This window comes from Denticeps clupeoides, chromosome 15 (assembly GCF_900700375.1).
Source record: "Denticeps clupeoides chromosome 15, fDenClu1.1, whole genome shotgun sequence".
Classification (NCBI taxonomy): domain Eukaryota; kingdom Metazoa; phylum Chordata; class Actinopteri; order Clupeiformes; family Denticipitidae; genus Denticeps; species Denticeps clupeoides.
In genome coordinates this window covers 12,662,525-12,680,651 of record NC_041721.1, presented here as the reverse complement: position 1 = coordinate 12,680,651, position 18,127 = coordinate 12,662,525, and the positions used below count along the sequence as shown (strand labels likewise).

General features: G+C 42.8%; 1 protein-coding gene across 1 annotated transcript; it reads right to left on the bottom strand.

Moving 5' to 3' along the window:
- Positions 1–3,749: 3,749 nt before the first annotated feature.
- Positions 3,750–14,211, bottom strand: tmem168a (transmembrane protein 168a). Its single transcript, XM_028955006.1, has 5 exons — positions 14,159–14,211; positions 12,531–13,714; positions 11,188–11,330; positions 6,667–6,941; positions 3,750–5,047 (listed from the first exon to the last, which is right to left on the bottom strand). Exons 2-5 carry the CDS (start codon positions 13,635–13,637, stop codon positions 4,494–4,496), a joined length of 2,079 nt encoding a protein of 692 aa, XP_028810839.1. The 5' UTR covers positions 13,638–13,714; positions 14,159–14,211; the 3' UTR covers positions 3,750–4,493.
- Between the last annotated feature and the right edge of the window lie 3,916 nt (positions 14,212–18,127).

Genomic DNA, 18,127 nt, shown 5'->3' with positions numbered 1-18,127 from the left:
TTTTAAGCGAATCTACAGAGTTCTAGATGATTAACAACGATGTGGAATTGATAAGAAAGGTACCACACAAATCATAGCTGGTCAGCAATAGTCATATCAGAACTGGGAAGTGGTCGTCCCCCAAACCTCCTAGTAATACAGAACAAGTTACTCCTGTTAGACTTCATTAATAGAGTGATAGACAAAACACGTAACTACTAATGGATGCGTTAGTTAGTGGATAGATCATAACAACGAAACCAATGAAATCTGCTTCTGCAAATTCAATTAAAACATGCACAACCCTGAGAAAATTCTATAGCTGAATCCTACTATTGCACCCAATCCACGTAGTGAGCATGCCTGGAGGAAATCCATGCAAACATGTGGCAAGCAAGCATGCAAAACACACACAGATTTGAACCTCAAACCTTGGATGTGTGAGTCTTCAATGCTACCCGCCCCACTATGTCGCCCAGGCCAAATCTATGGAGGGATGGACACATTTGGTGCATAAGTTAATTCCCTCACGTGGTGTTTTGAGGATGTCCTTCCTAAATCTTCAATAGGTTTTGAGTTGGTTTGAGATCTATTGACTGTTGTGTAAAAAAAAAATCCATCATGATCCCTGCAGAAATCATCCACTGTCAAAATGCTTAGTCCAGATTATTCCAGAAACTCTGAGTTCCTTTTCTCAGAGTCTCCCTCACCACAATCAGGTTCTTGGCTTGCCACAAAGTCAGGCCCAGGTTGCTTCTGACCACAGCTCCCAGCAGCTGCAAAACCATTCATCCTCCGTAATTCCGAGACATGAGTAATGGGAAGTGTCAGTGATGGGGCTGAAATTCTGGAAATTGGGTTTGTTTGGGTTTGTTAGGTCTCTCTGGCGATATCCCCTGATGTCCAGTCCGGCTCACCACCAGATGGTGATCAGCTGACTGCTCATTCCTCCTCGTCACCTGTATGTTCTCAACAAATGGCCTCTAGATGAATGATACAAACTCATTCTTTAGCTCATTTATTTATGAACAAGAATGTGTCAAAATGCATTCTAATGGAAACGTCCAATAATGTTCATCCAATAAGAGCACTATTACTCCTGAAATTTATGTTTTGTGTTATGTTGCTCAACACTATAATGTATTTTCATTTTATTCATTAATGTTCATCAACTACTAGTTTTCAAAATACAATGGATTATTAGCATAGATTTTCAGTGAGTGTGAATGCTGTGTAAGTGTGTGTGCCATGGGTGAGTCCCTGACCTGCGATCTCCGGTAGCCACGACCCTGAGTAGGACTAAGTGGTCATGGAATCTGAGTGATTGATTGGGTGGGGCCATAGCTACATTGTTAATGGGATTATTTTCAGGCGTTATGAAATGTTATGTCTGTGACCTATACACTCCACCAAATACAGTCCACACACCTTTCACACACACATTAATATACAAATGCAATCAAATACCACTTTTTATTAATTTTTCGTTTTGAAATTTGAATGAACTTTGTTGATGCATTGGCTCCATTTATTTTATGCTAGCAATAACTGACCTGACCAAATTGCCCTTTCAATGAAGAGAAACCTTGGCTGGCCAGTGGGGCATGATGGGTAACCTTCCTGCATGATTGTGTATGAGCACGTGTCATCTTATGGCAGGTTCTGACTCAGCAGACTGTCCACAGGCAGAGGGAAGGCAAACGCTCTTTTATTACCTAATCCAGTTTGGAGGATGATTCCTACTCCTAATCTAATCTACTCATAAATGATTTCTGCTGTATACATAAAGTATACATTAATCCATGACCTTATCCAGGAAAATGTTTCACTCCCCTCCTAAGCCTAATAAAAAAAAAGCTCTCTGTATTTTTACAAGGAGACTGTGGTGAAGCATATGCTGGATACTTTTTTCCCACAAGTAGTTCACTGACCCATTGACTTGAGTCAATAAAATGCATCAAAATGGATCTTGAAAGCTTTTACACAGAGACATGGGGACTAAAATATATTGAATGTTTCCTTGTCCTGCTCTCAGGAGTAGGACCTTCTGAGTAGACAAGCTTCCGCTTGGTTTTTGAGCATTTATAAAAATTGCACTTAAAGCCAATGCAATACATTTTTTTTAAACCTTAAGGTAATGCTCTAAAGATTTATGGGAGCTCTCTATTGCATAATTGTCAAAGTCTTTATCCATTGCAGATATTAACGCCTTGTGTCCTTGGTTCAGTAAGCTAGGCTCCATGACCCTGACCTGGATAAAAAGCTTCACAAATAAATGGATGGGTGGGTGCATGGAAAGCCTTTTCCACATTCATGTGGCTCCTATTGTTCCATGCCTAGTTCATGTCACAATAACCAGTCAGATAAATAAGGGAAAATAAAGTGAGTGTCATCTCCATCTGACCTGACCTCCTGGTCTTATAGACTGCATTCAGAATTTTTGGGTGTGAATCATTATTATGTCATTATTATATCATTATTTTTTCTTTATATGACACATGATCATATATTTAAAAAAATGTCAATTTAGTGAAAGGCCCACCGAGGGACATGTAAATAATTGTGCTTAAATATTAATGCATAAAAAATGCATACTTCAGTTGCATGGAGGCCTTGGCACTTCTATGTTTTGTCCTCTTTTTATCATTCAGGTCTCAACCATAGTTCAGTTTTTCAATGATTTCTATGGATATATTATGTGAGATTGTTGATGAATATATTGAAGAAACAAAAATCACAGAATAATTTTAAAGCTTTTTGTTTTGTAGATATTTGAATTTATGTTAAATTATAAATGGGCGATAAAGTAACACTTCCTGACGTAAAAGTTAACATCTACAGACTCATGGCTGGAGTCAAGGATGGCTGACGGCAGATTGCAAAAAATATTTAAAGCTTGCTTTTCAATCTTTTTCAATTTTAGAAACGATACAGGAACCAAGACACTTGGAGACAGTCAAAATCATGCTGAGTGCATGAGGAGAGCAGGCAATCAGCCTGCAGTCATCAGCATAATTTCACAGTTTGCCTGGCGGCAACCTTTGCTTGGGCGTGACATTGGCAGATTTTGAAGAGCCTCTAAGCCAAGGTGAGAGCGCGCTGCGTGATTGCAACGGACTGTGGATGATGAGGGCGATGTCACTTCGAAGGGACTCGCATATCAACACGAGGACATTTGAGATTTAAGAAAGTAAAAAATTGAGCTGAAAGTAGCCGAATGAGCCGCATAGGAGCTAGTATTTGACCGATCGCAGGATCTTGACAGGTTGATAAAAGCCATAGGCCGCTCTCACCGGAGTGCTGATGGATTCGTCTAGAAACGCGATTGTGTGACGTGACGCTAAATCATCAAGTGTCAGCAGGAGCTACCTGGTGATGTACAACGACAGCTAGAAAAATATTATTGGAAGAACTAGATTGCAAGATCTGGCCATGACCATTTTCTGCACGTCTTATTCAATTTTGAACACTAGATGATGTTCTCAAAGAAAAAATACAGGCAAAAATACTGGAACATACAGTACAGTTCGTCAAGACTTTTAGGGTTGTGAAGAATCGTCAATATTCATTCCACTGGGGATTTTAACACAATGGTCAGGTGGGGGTTGAAGCCCAAATACTGGGCAGGGTGTATAATGACTAATATCTGATTAATATGTGAGCAAGATAATAAGCACAATCACATAAACTGATAAGCAAGTGAAGGGCACTGAACATATGGATTATAGCACAACCGTATATACATAAACTCTTTATTATTCTCTCCATTGCATAGTTTTGATAAGGCATTTTGAAAGGTCAAACCATACATGACAAGACTTGAGAAAAAATCCCATGAGGCATCTGAGTGTAAAAAGATAACAAGGCATAAAAATATCCCAGAACTGCACGAAGGCCTCTACGGAAAACTAAAGCTAGGTCAGCGATGAAGTCCTCTCATACGATGGAAAAGGTTAGCTAAACACTCGCCTTTTGAAGGCTCTATGGAAAGAAAAGAAAAACACTTTAACAGATCTTCAAACGTGCCAAGAACTGAAAATAATGGCCCAGGTTCCTATATGCTATGCACACACCTCTTAATAATAATAATAATAACAATAACAACAACAACAACAATAATACAATTCGATTGTGGCACTTTATATATTAGATATTGGATTTGGATGTTAAAAAACGTGACTCAGTATGTGTGCATGTTCATAAAACACGCATACCTTGTTTTTAACACTGCATGTTTTATACTAGAAAAGACCATACACCTGGATCAAAGGCAAGGCCAGATTAATATGCCAATGGCATTAACCGGAATAAAAGCATCTGAATAGAACAGATGGATCTAAACTGCAGATGATAGTAGATTAAAGCTTGGAAAATCCAACGGCTGTCAAAACAAGCCATAACAATAGAAGGCTGGGGGACGAATAGAGGATTACATGAAGTATACTGCAAACAAAGGCGTACCGTTGGGGCCTAGAGACAGTTTAACTGGAATGATGCATGGGCCAGTTGGCAGGTCAGGAACGGACCAGTTTGATGCCTTGGCCAGTGTCCAGCACGGATGGGGGGAACCAGGCCAGTTTGAGCCTGCGAAAGCAGCGAAGGCACATGCCGCACACCCACAACAGGTTCAGGCCGCAGCACCAGTTGGCCACGGCCACCAGTGGGTAGGTGACACGAGGAAAGTGTGTCTTCCAGTGCTTGGCCACGTCGCTGCCGGTGGGGAGGTGCAGTGTGTAGTCGCTCCAGTGTTTGGACACTCCGTATACGGCAGTCACACCCCGCCCCATGTCTGACCACTGAGCTCCGCTCTCCGCGCTGCAGTTGTACTCGACCCACTCGGAGGTGAAGTCACCAAGGCGGGGAGCAGTGTTGCCACCCTCCGCGCCGGAGCGGATCGAGCTCAGGTCAGCCCCTTGCACAGCCACATAAAGGCCCTCCAGGCGCTGGACGGTCTTGACCCAGGGCTGCGAGTTCTCCGTGTCCAGCACCAGGATGAGGCGGGAGCAGTAGCCGGAGTTGCGCTCCCTCCACCAGTCCAAGAGCTGATCCAGGCGCAGGGTGTCTCCACCTAGAAACACAGAGCACATCCCCAATTCAAACCTGGCTCGAGATGGAGTTGGGAATATATTATCCTTTTATATTATTCTGTTTACTGGACTCAACCACAATAAGTTGTCTTGGGCCCAGTCTACATTAGAATTTATATCTGATCTGGCCAAGTGTCAGCGATATTTTCTAAGACAGGTTCCAGAGTTAATATCTCTATTCTGCGTATCCATGTGGATGCGAAAGCTGCTTTTTTTGTGAAAACGCTGACATGACCTTCAACCTGACCTATAACCCCAAATGTGTCATAATAATAATACATTTTATTTATAATGCACCTTCCTTTCAAACAAATCTACAGTGCTACAGAGAAAAAGATTGGAAAAGTTGCGTTTTCAGGCCACGTTTAAAAGTGTCGACAGTCTGTGGAGCCCTCGGGTGATCTGGGATGGCATTTTCATACATACAACAATGGCGGATAACACGTCCATAGACGTGCTGCAGCAGCATAAAGCAACTACGAGAAAGTGAGTTGCCACGTGTGACACAGCACAGCACCCAGTGCACAGAGTGAAATTAGGTCTCTGCTTTTAACTCATCCCCTGACGGAGCATTGGGAAGCCATGAAAGGATTCGGCAACCCTCTGAATACCACTGCCCCACATTTCTAATGATATTGGGGAGTTCCAGCACCACTTAAGAATTGTGGAGGTGGGTTAAAGCAGCGTTTGGGCTATTCTCCGCGTCTCCGTGTGGATGACTACATTTCAGGTCACGCTCCCATGTGGAGTCTTTTAGGAACCCGTTTTAGAGAAAAGCATTTTCATGTGGACGTGGGCCTTATATGACCTGTACTGAAGTGTTTACAGAACTGTGTTTTTATACTGATGTAGTTTAATAAGAGACATTACAATCCATGTTAATGAGTGTGTGTGTGTGTGTGTGTGTGTATGTGTGTGTGTGTGTGTGTGTGAGAGAGAGAAGGGTCTGTGAGCAGACCCTTCTCCGTTGTTGATTCCAAGGACCTGGCCGTTTTTTACGGGGCCTCCTCTGATCAAACACTCTGACACAGACTATGACATGGCGCATCCCTCAGCAGGATTAATACGGGACCGCGGCCCAGAGCAGACATACAGACAGGGAGATTAACTGCAGAGCAGCGATGGCGCCAAGGTAAGATATTTCTTTAGAGTTTGGGGGGTGGGGGGGCGTTAGGGATACTGCTCAGGATGAGGAGTAGTAGCTCACCCTGGATGACTACCAATGTGCCTTCCAATTCTTTAAAATGGGCCTTTATTACTCATTTCATGCTTTGCTACAGCCGCACATACACAGATACAGATGTGGTTAAGAAATTAAATATCTGCCACATTTAAAACCAAAAAAAATCAAGGGGGGGTAATGTCTGTGGTGCCATATGAAAGAGATTGCTCTTTCATATTAAATTGATTCAGCAATCAGAATTCCTGATATTCTGTCTGCACGCTTGCTTTAGTACTAGATGTAATTTTTGATGTCTGTCTTCAAGTACAAGTTAAAGGGAGTTAAAGGGAGTCTATGTTTCCATGGGGTTGAAGGCGTACCTCAGCTGCCAGGACCGTACCGTCTCCAGTCCTGTGTATGTGTCTTAGTTAATCTCACCTGCCAGGGCCCAGTCTCCAGTACGGAGCGTTTTGCCGCTGTAGTACAGCAGGTAGGTGTCGTGACGGGGGCCATCGGCCGTGCGTAGCTCCAGGAAGGCGCGTAGCTTGGTCTGTAGCGAATCCAGGCTCAGGCCACTGGTGGAGTAGTCGCAGCCGAACGAGTCGATCAGGTGGTGCGAGAAGAGGCGCTGCACGGCGGTCAGGGTGGCGGTGGAGCGAAGGTTTAGATCCTGCACAGCCTCTGGGGAGAGCAGAGCTGGCTGTCCGTCAGCACTAAGAGCAGAAAGAGATAATGGAGAAAAAAAACATAAGCAGACGAAAGGTGCAACTGTACATGGATAAGACTAATAAGAAGGTGTAAGGAGGGCGCCCCTTGCACAGGACAGCAGAGCGGTAATGGTGGCAGGGAAGACAACACAACACTGGATGCAGTACGGAGGCAGACAAAATTTATGAAATTATATTTTTAAAATGTCAATAAATACATTTTTAAAAATATAAATAATAAAGTGTAAGTCGATCTCTTTAAATTTGCTAATCAACTCTAATCTCTTCTCTTGACTAAAAACTTGGACCAGTCTTTATAGGCCTTGAACATACCATTTATGAAACAGACAATTAATCAATATTCACAAACATTTGCCATTTATAATAATTCATATTCTATTCTAACCTCTGCCTCAATGCCATTTGGAATATTCTCAGCTCCGCCCCTTCCCCAGCACCCAGGAATTGTTTAAAATTCCCTGTTAATAATCTGCACAATGGATTAGGCAAGCACTATAAAATCAATAAAAAATGTTACCATTATATGACTGATCAGTGTTTATTACTGGTTTATTAACAGACACCAGCTGTGTTAAAGAAGCACATTAACCAGTGCAATAACAGAAGTGTGATGTGCGGAAAAAGGGTGGTAGCCTAGTGTGTAAGACACATGCCAGTGACCCAGAAGACCACAAAGTCACAGGTTCAAACCCCACTTACTACCAATCAATCAATCTTTATTTCTATGCCACTGTTTACAATGTACATTGTCACAAAGAACCAAACAATTAAAACAGTGCTCAAAACCCCAGGTGAGCAAGCTAGAGGCAGCAGTGGCAAGGAATAAAAACTCCCCCTAATCTCCCTACAATTCTAATATAACTTTTTTCAAGCCAATTTAGTAGAATGTTATGGTCTATGGTGTCAAAGACTGCACTAAGGTCTAAGAGCACTAGCAAAGAGATAAAGTCCTGGTCAGGAGATAAAAGAAGGTCCTTTAATACCTTCAGCAGGGCAGTTTCTGTACTATGGTTCTAAAACCAGACCCAACTTGGGGTCAAAAAAAAATGTTGTTCTACCACGTTTTTAAGGATTTTGGACATTAATGAAAGGTTAGAAATAGGTCTGTAAATCGATAAAACCCCAGGATTAAGTGTAGGATTCTTAAACACTGATTTAATAACAGCTGTATGTAGACATAAATGAACATATCTTAGACCAATGGATGAGTTGATTAAGCCCAGGACTGATTCACCTAACATAGTTAGTAGCTCCTTCAGTGGTCATGCAGGGTTGAGGATACAGGTTGATGGCTTACTTGAGGTGACCAAGGCAACAAGTTCAAAGAGTGTAATCGGGGCAAATAAATGTCTCATCTGGTTGATCTTATTGTCAAAGTAATCCATAAAAGTGCTGCTGGTGATTGCGCTATGCAATTATCATTAGCTCTTGGTAGTCAAGCAAGAACCGAGGATGGTTCTTGTTTTCGAACAAGAGGTGTCTTCCTCCTGTAAGTCGCTTTGGATAAAAGCGTCTGCGCAAAAAATATAGTAAAGTTTTCTTCTATCAAAGATGAGCAGCTCTAGCAGAGAAAAGAGCTTTCAATACTTCATCAATATTTCATCTGGGTGAGTCCTGTTTGAGTTGACAGGCATGGTTGTTGTATCATGGAGCCTTCTTTTGAACATGAATGCATTTCTTTTTAACTTGAGCCATGTTGTCTGTTACTCTGTAGGTCATCTGTAGAATCTGGTAAATCAGATGTTGAATAAATTCTGTACACATGGAATTAGTGAATATGCACGGCTCCCAGTATTTTGTGGGTCTCAAAGTGAAAGATACTAGGCGTACATTAACTGTGAACAAAAAATGGTCTAAGAGAAGCGAAACATGAGGATGGACAATCGGGTTCTCAATTACAATACGAATACTAAAAACATGATCAAGAGTGTGTCTACAGTTATGGGCAGGGCCTGACACACTTTGGGTGACACAAAATCAATCAAGAATAGAAGTAAAAACTTTGTTTAAGGGATCATCTAACTTGTCAACAGAAACGTTGAAGTCACAAAGTAGGATAATCTTATAATAGTCCACCACAATTTTGGAGAGGAAATCAGAGACATCACCTAGAAAAGCAGAGTATGGGCCAGGGGGTCTATAGATAATACCCAAGGTCAACTGATCATCTGACTAGGAACTGGCTCCAGTACCAACAATCATCATAATCAAACGTCATAAATAGCTGCTAGTCCACGACCACGCCAACCAATTCATGTATTTTGCTTCACCCTTATCCTCCAAGACTGCTCCGTCAGTCCTTCACATGATCACCTGATATGCACTGATACCATGTGGCTGCTTGGGGGAAACGTATTTTTCCAAACGATTTAACACTGGCATGGCTGCTTGCTTGCTTCAAATTTACATACTTATAGCAATTTTGCACTACTGTTTTAGAGAAAGGGAGCATTCTGTTTCCCTTTTCCAGCTGGTAAAGGTTTTTTTTTTTTTTTTTTAGGTTTTATGGATTTGAATTTATGGCATGATGTTTAAAAACAGAAGACTCACCAGCTTGGATACCTATTTTTTAGAATTAGAATTGATTTCAAAGTATTGCTGCTGGCTTTCAAATCTTTAAATGGATTAGTACAAGATCTCAGCAGCAAAGATCACTATAATGGCCCAAACATGAACAGTGAATCATTGGAATCAACTTTTTAATGAATTCATATTATATATTTAATTTATTCATCGTTTTAGTTTGTCATGTTTCTGTGTGTTTGTATACTCACACAGCACCATTTTTTTGGGGTTACATGGTCTTAAATGACAGACCAGTAAGTCAGTAATTGGAAGGAGGGCTCTCGGCGTCTCTTTACTTCTCTCTTGAGATCTTTCTGTACTTCCCATATACCACCCTCTCTAAATGCTCTAAATATTGGCATACAATTTAAAGTTGTTGTCAAAGGAAAGATAATAGAATAAAAACTGTTTCTGTACTGTTTTAAACTAACAGATGAACCTCTTTCAGTCCCTCTGTCTCAATCTCCCTCCCTTGGAGCAATTAGCCTCCCTCTTTGTCTCCTCCTCTCTCTTCTGATCTCCACACTTCCACGCCCACCGGTCTTCCCTTTCTCTCTCTTCTCGTCTCCCTGAGAGGCCCTCATCATTGTGGAAACATGATGTGGATCCATCACACTGCTGATTACACCCTGCTGTATTCTCCTCATGCGCAGGCTCCCCCACCGAGCTGCTCTACCCACACCAGTGGAATACTGAGGACCGTGGGCCGTGGCCCTGCATGCTCAATTACCACCCTCCCCACCAATCACGCAACAGGGGCCAGTCCTGCCAGGCCTCAGATGTTAGGTCCCATCTTTATTAACTGCAACTAGTTTTTTTTATTTTTTAAATTCCATTTAGTGCTGCATGTCATGGCAGCTCAAGCCAACCTTTCAAGAAATATCTGTGTTTTAAAGATTCTGGGAAGGCTTCGCAGTTTGGACTGAAATATTCAGTCCACATCAGATGATGTCTCAGTTATTTCTTGCTGTAGGGAGGTTGACAATAACACCTTCAAAACAGAAGCTTTTTTATACATAGAAACAGCTAGACTGAAAATACAAATATATACCTATCTACAGACTATGCAGGGAATCTAAAGTACCAACAGAAAAAGCGTTTGTGGCCATATTATTAGCAATTACAGCCATGCAGAGGTTATGGTGTGTCTGGCAACTTCTACCACTTAAACTCGTTGACAGAAGTCCCCCAAAAACCTGATAAGAGTGTGTACAGCACCAGAAACCTTACAGGCTGTGCATGTTCACCTTCACGGACAAAGCAGATTTATTTGACCTTTCCAAATTATTGTGAAATGAACTGTCCCTAACTTTTACTAAAGTTTACATACACAAACACAATAAAAAATGAGGTCTAATATCTCATTCAGCACTGGCAAAGTTGAAATGCACAGTTTTAGTCGATAATACAAAGAAATAAAACCATGTAGTTATTATTTTCACACTCTTTAAGAGGTTTATTATAGTGTGTAACATCTAGTGGCATTGCAGTTTTTGCCAGAACTGGGGGTACAAAGTACATCTTGAATGAAGCCTTTAGTAGGCTCCTAAAATTAATTATTCCAATATAAAATTGGGGTCTATGGAGTTTATTTTGGAGGGGGTGGGGGTGGCTGCAAGAGTTAATAGAAGAAGTGAACATTCAGGACTGTCTGTGTTCTGTGTACCTGCAGTAGCCAGCAGGGGTGACTACGGCGTAACCCACGCAGGTTCCTCCCAGACAGTTGCCCAGTTCGTGGAAGAGGCCGTGAGCCAGAGACTCCAGCGGCAACACTGCCAGTAACACGCCCATGAACAAGCCATTACTGAGCTGCAAGAGATCATAAGAAAGCACAAATCAATGTAGATCAACCACTTTCTGGGCCTTCAAAGAAAAATAGAAAAAGAGAGAGAGAGAGAGAGAGAGAGAGAGAGAGGAAAAAGCTCTGCTTTGGCAGTTTGAAGATGCTCTTTGCAAAAACAAACTCAGCACGCAGCATACACACTTAACTTCATTTTAATGTATTAACAGCAACCAAACCGACTGGCTGAACAACGTAGCTCCCCAAAACACCACAACTATGCCCTCATTTCCAAGTTTGTTTTAATAAAGTAATAATGTCTGGCATGCAGCTAAACCGGCACTCAACTGGATGAACTGGAGAAAATTTGTTAGAAAAAGTAATCAATGGTGTTAAAGTTTAGGCTTGTAATCATCTATGTGTAAAGAATATGAAATAAAATGACAAATAATGATAAAAGCTTTTAAGTAGGGTTCATATGTTTTCTGAAATTAATGTTTTTACAGACATTCTGGGTATTCCTGAGGCCTTTTAGATCCAGTGATAAAAACAGGGCCCAAACATTTACTATACAGCTATACAGCAACAGCCTTTCTATTTCTGTTGCAGCCATACCATGTCCATCATCACTGAATTCACACTGATTAGATGTTCAGCTCAACTTGGCCCTCCTGTTTTAGTGTTGACTGCTGAGCGCTGGGTCTTAATGTGAACTGGTTTTAATGTGAACTCAGAGGGGCAGTGGTGGCCTAGCATTTAAGGAAGCGGCCCCGTAATCAGAAGGTTGCCGGTTCGAATCCCGATCCGCCAAGGTACCACTGAGGTGCCACTGAGCAAAGCACCGTCCCCACACACTGCTCCCCGGGCGCCGGTCATGGCTGCCCACTGCTCACTCAGGGTGATGGGTTAAATGCAGAGGACAAATTTCACTGTGTGCACCGTGTATCACATGTGACAATCACTTCACTTTATTTTATTATTTTATTATTTTAGTTTATTGTATTATTCAGTGTAGACACTTGTTTAGCATTATTGTAACATTATTTCGTTTTTTTTCTATTGTAGTTAATGAAAGCTTTTCATGACAACACGAACTTTGAATCAGTTCTGATCATTTGTTTATCGAAGAATATAAAAAGCCCATCAATTGAGAGGTGAGTGAAAGATCTGCTGTTGGGTCTCAATTTTATGTTATCGAGATGCATAGTCCATAGTTGAAGGTGTCCTACCTGCCATGACACAGCTGCCAGTATGACTGTGGAGATGAAGCTGAAGAGGACCAGGCGCTCTGAGATGATGCAGAAGTGCCTCATGCCCCTGGCCGCCATTACGTGGTGCAATCGCCGACGCTCGGAACTCTGCGCGTGATGGACCCTCTGGCACTCGTTCAGCTTGGTGTGGAAGCCCCACAGGGTCACCAGGAAGGCCGCGTGGCACAGCATCCAGAACAGGCCAAACAGGCAGAAGCCGGGGATCACCAGGTACCATAGTGGCTCCAAGCGGCCCAGCGTAAGGGCACAGAGGGTGAAGAAGGCAACCTCCAGTAACACCAACGGCAGCAGCGACAGTCTCCTCCACAGGCGGCCCAAAGAAAGGAAAGGCAGCCAGCGCTGTGGCGCAGTGAGGCCGTTGAAGTAGACGTCCAGCAGCGGGTCACAGACAAGCCGGCCGAGAAAGCAGCCCAATGCAAAGGGGTTGGCTTGAATGTTCAAGGCCTTGAACAAGGCCATCGATGTCACTATAGCCAGGCAGGTCATGTTGGGCAGGGCCATCAGTGACTTCATGCGCAGGTCCACGATGGTGGCTCCCAGCGCCAGCACCAAGGCCAACAGCGGGAGGGACCTGTCGAGTGGCATGATGATGCTGGCTACGCCAAATCCCAGCAGCTCCAGAAATTCATCTGAGGTTAGCAAGGTGGGCTGGTAACGGGCGCTGCCGCTGATTCGCTCTGTCAGGGCCCACAGCGTCCGTGCCACCACGCTGGCCAGCAGCAGGTAGTTAGTGGCCTCCTCCTTCACGTCCTCCTCCAAAAGAGGGCTGTTCAAGAAGCACAGGAGTCCCTGGAGGAAGCCGAACCAGAGATGGAAAAGGCTCAGGCTGGCCGATTCCATGGAGAAGTAGTAGTAAAGAATGCTGGCTATTCCCAAGACGAACAGGCCAAGGATGAAGATGACGAGGATAGTGGGTTCCAACGTCTTCTCCCACCTCACGTACATCCCAAGGCACACCGCCACCAGGAGGTTCAGACTGGACAGGTAACCCAAGCAGCGCACAGAGTCCAGCTTCTTCGCTTCCTCCCCTCCTTCTTCCATATCGGCCATGTCTGCGGGTGACATGGATCTGGTGGGGGACGGCGGGGACACCCCACACGTCAGCAATGCAGTTTACGCCATGCTTCAACCAACTTCAGACACTAAAAAAAATATGACAACAGAGAAGTTTCTTCAATGATGCCATACTGTACTAATTTAACTAAAAAGAAAACACGTCAGCTTACAGTTTCATATAATGAGAAAAAACGAACCACATTATTGATAAGTGATAATGTTATTTTTTATCATATTATAAACAACACAGTCCAGAATTTAAAGTTTTTAAGAAGGCTGGTAAATAAAATATATGTTCCAGACCATTTTTTTAAAAACTCAGTAAGTCATAACTGGAGCTGCTCCGATCGATGTGGCAGTTTTAGACCAGTCAGCAGGCGAGATGCCACTTTTATACCAATCCTAACAAACGCGTGCAGCCGGGAGAAAATATTAATTATAAACCGCGAACGACACGATACCGCAGCCGTGGCTACTGTAAAAAAAAAGGCAAAAGGAGAACAGAAAAGGAGAAGAAAAAAAACTCTTACAGTTTTATTTTTACATTTCTCCGGGTCACCACGCTTCCGGGTTTACGGCGTCTCATGAGGCACAAACCGAACCGGTGCAGGGGTCAGATCGCAAACGCTATGCATTTACTATAGACCCGATATCTTCACTTTTCACGGGGAGAACGTTTGATTCGATAGATTTTTGAAGTTGAAAAATCTTTGAATAGCTTGAATTTGTAAAAAATTACCGGGGTAGGCGGGGGATGTATTGATTACTGAACAACGATTAGCCAAATAACCAAACGAATTAGCATGCAACTGTAGTGATGACGTGGGAGGATTTTCTTTTAGACCTGAGCTTTTAAATCAGGCAATGCAAGCTTCGTGTTGCTGATAATAAACTTGATTGATAGCTGTTTCGTGCACTGATCAGCCCTAACATTAAGACCACCTGCCAACTCTGGTATCTTTCACCTATCAGGCAGCATTTACATTTACATTTACAGCATTATTATGCTTTATTACAGCATCAGATCCCTCAATGACTGACCTAAGGTTTCCCAGCAGAACACTGGCCAAGGTGCCATGCAGCCTCTCAAAAGCACATGCTTATTTTTCCCATAGTGCACCTTTCCTTGAGAGCCAGCATTAACTCCTGGAGCCATACCAGATACAGTAGTTCTCTACTGGATCAGACACTGCAGGCCAACCTGGCCTTCCCATGTGTTGAGTGGTTTAAAAACTAAAATAAATATAAAAAATAAGTACATGTGCCCAGGAAAGCCTTTGAACAGATAAAATACAAATAACACAAAATCCCCCAAACCTCCCACAACCAGCCACTCCGAGATATTAGTGGAACAGTTTATGAGGAGGGCATATTGTGTTCCTCCAGTCCAAAAAAAAAAAACCCTAGCAGACTTGGCAGGCAGCTAGCGCATTGGCTTTTAAGGATGAGATAAACCCACTGGTCTCGCAGATCAAAAGCACATTTACTGCATTACTAAAAGAAGCCTTTTAAAGGGTTTATTTAGAATTTTCTGCTGATACAACATGATAAACGTAAGGATCGGATGAACATCAAGGAGCGGACTAATTCACTATCCTCAGGGCATTAACAATCTACAAAAGAACCTTCTTTCACATCTTCATAAATACAGAGCGTGCACGTGTTTATGAGCATGTCTCGGTATGTGTGTGCCTGCATGTAGGTGGGCGTTAATTTGCATGTCCGTGTGCATGCAGCTAGCGTGTCTGTGTGCTTGAGTTTTGTTGGTTTGGGGACTTGCATATCAGATCTGGCACAGAAAATCTGCCCGTAAACACAAACCATTTCCAGCGGTGCTGAATGTGAGAGATTAATTTGTCTGCCTGGCGCTCGGTATGTGGGAAATTGCTAATGCAGATTCAAGTCTGATAAAAGGAGAAATATGGGGAGGTGGGGCGAACTGGTGGGCTGCCAGTAGGCACCGGGTGGGCTCTGCAAATAGGTGTAGAGGTGTGGTGGCATGCGGTGAAGGCAAATTGTGTTGTTTAACCGTTAAATGTTCTTTCTTTTTTTTTTTCAGTTGCACTGGAGCTATCTGTGGTGCTGATCTGTGGAGTCCAATGGGTCTTACTTTATGGCGGTCAGTTTAAAGCACCAGTTGACAAATGCACAGTAAGGGTTGGGTTTCTTATGCTCTGCATGCCCTCTGAACTGCCCATAGGCATTGACTAATGTGCAGACACGGAAACACTAGAAACATTAAAAGCCATTTAAAACATGTTATAGACCTGCTTAAATGGTCAAAGTCAGTCATAAATCTATCCAGTTTGTCCACTTGCATTATTGATTAAATATTCAGGTCATTTGTATTAAATAGGGCATGTGCTTCTGCAAGGCCAAAATAAGTGCATGCAACATAATCTGAAAGGTTTTGCTTGCTTTTATATATGTATATAGATATGTATATATGTATGTGTGTGTGTGTGTGTGTGTGTGTGTGTGTGTGTGTGTGTGTGTGTGTGTGTGTGTAAATATATATATATATAGGCTATGTTTATTGGCGCATCACATCCACTTCAAAACACATACACACTTCCATAAACAATAAAACGCAACAATGTGCACACATATGCAAACACATTCACATTCGGAGCTTCACTTATCTACCTTGGAGCTTTTGAAATGACAAAATAGGCAATATCATGTTCGGAATAACAACAACAGAGCCCAGTTTGTATTTTCATACATTCTCTAGGTCAGAGCCTTCTGTGTAGCCTGTAAAGATATAGAAAGGAAAGGACAGATGGAAAGAGAATATGAAACTGAGACACATAGAGAGGGAGAGAGAGAGAGAGAGAGAGTGAGAGATGAATAAGGAGGGCTGACATGTGAATTATGCAGTATATGCTCACATCCAAAAGTGACACACCATCCGCCATACCACCTGGCTACCTGCACACTCAGCCACTACATTAAACTCAGGAACATGAAAAATGCATGCTCTTCCCCCACCCTTATCCACTCACTGGGCTTAGACCCAGCTTATGCTAAAAGGGACACAGCAACAATTGTGTGGAAGCTAGTGATATCGATAGATTATAAAAACAGGCCCAATAATAGTAGGTAATTTGTGATGGTTGTATTTGCTTTTAAGAACTTCATGACAAAATGTGAGGTTTGTATGATGGTTTGGAAGCAGTGTCACCTCTGGCAAAGACAGCCTTGTGGGGCACCGTAATGCAAAGTGCTCATGTCATGTTATGTCTACACTAACAGCCTCAGACCCAAAATAAAAGTGATTATCTGTCACTGTGAACACAGCACAGTGCACCAGGAAATGTGACCTTGGCATTCAACCCTATCGGTGAAGGAGCGATGGACTGCCACAGACGACGGACAGGGAGCAACGTACTTTGCATCTTGGTGGCACCTTGTTGGTCACCGGATTTGAACCCATGACCTTCTGGTCACAAATGCTTTTTCAAATCCCCAAAGAAAGAACTATTGTCTGTTCATTTCCCTTTAATGGGACTAAAACTGCTGCTGTTTTTTCAGCAATAGCAGTTAAAGGGACTAAGAACATGCAGTGGAATTATTTGGGAAGACACTGGGATCAGTGCAAAAGATTAACTTGGTTAATTAATGTGATTAATTACAGCACATTAACATTGACAGCATTAGTGGAAACAGAAGACTGCGTAACTTTCATGAGGGACTTGTCCTTCCGTGAGTCGCTTGTCCTTCACCTGCTGCCTTCAGCCCCCCTCCCATGAGACAGCCAGCAGTGGGAGTGGGCTGACAGGGCAACAGCGACCGTGTGACGTTGCACCACGCGTGGCTTCTAACGACTCGACAGAGAGGCCCTTCGGTTCGAGTGAGAGGGAGACCTGATCATCAGTAAAACGGGGGTGGAAGGAAAAAAAGAACAAAATCAATATGATGGACTGGAGCTCGTGATGAGAATGACTGCTGACAGAGCGCCTATCAAACACCGTCAGCCTCCGTGTGGCTGTCGAGGGTCGAAATGAAGAAGAAACATGTCTTTTTCATAACGTCCTTAAAAATGACATTAGATTTTCTCTACATTACGATCATTTGACAGGCGCCATATCCAAAGAGACTTACAGATGACGACCTAGAATTAAGCAGAAGGACGAATGCTACTTACATCAAAATGTCTAAATGCATAAGTGCATGAGCTAAGAAATAAGAGTGAGTGAAGAAAGTGCTACAAGGTTTAAGTTTTAGGAGACAAGGCGATTGCAGGAGAGCGACGGAGCACTTATGACTGTGGTTTGGAAGCTCGTTCCATTATCTGGGAATCACGAAAGAAAAAAGCCTAAAACTCGACATTTAGCAGTGACATTTGACATTTTCAGACATTTATCGAGGTCGAAAATTTTTTTTTTTTTTTTTCTACGCATTTTCTGCACCTTTCAGATACAGGAGTCCAGTATCTGTCTGGCACATATGATAACATCCAGCCATATCTACCAAGACTAGCTGAATGAACGTAGGAG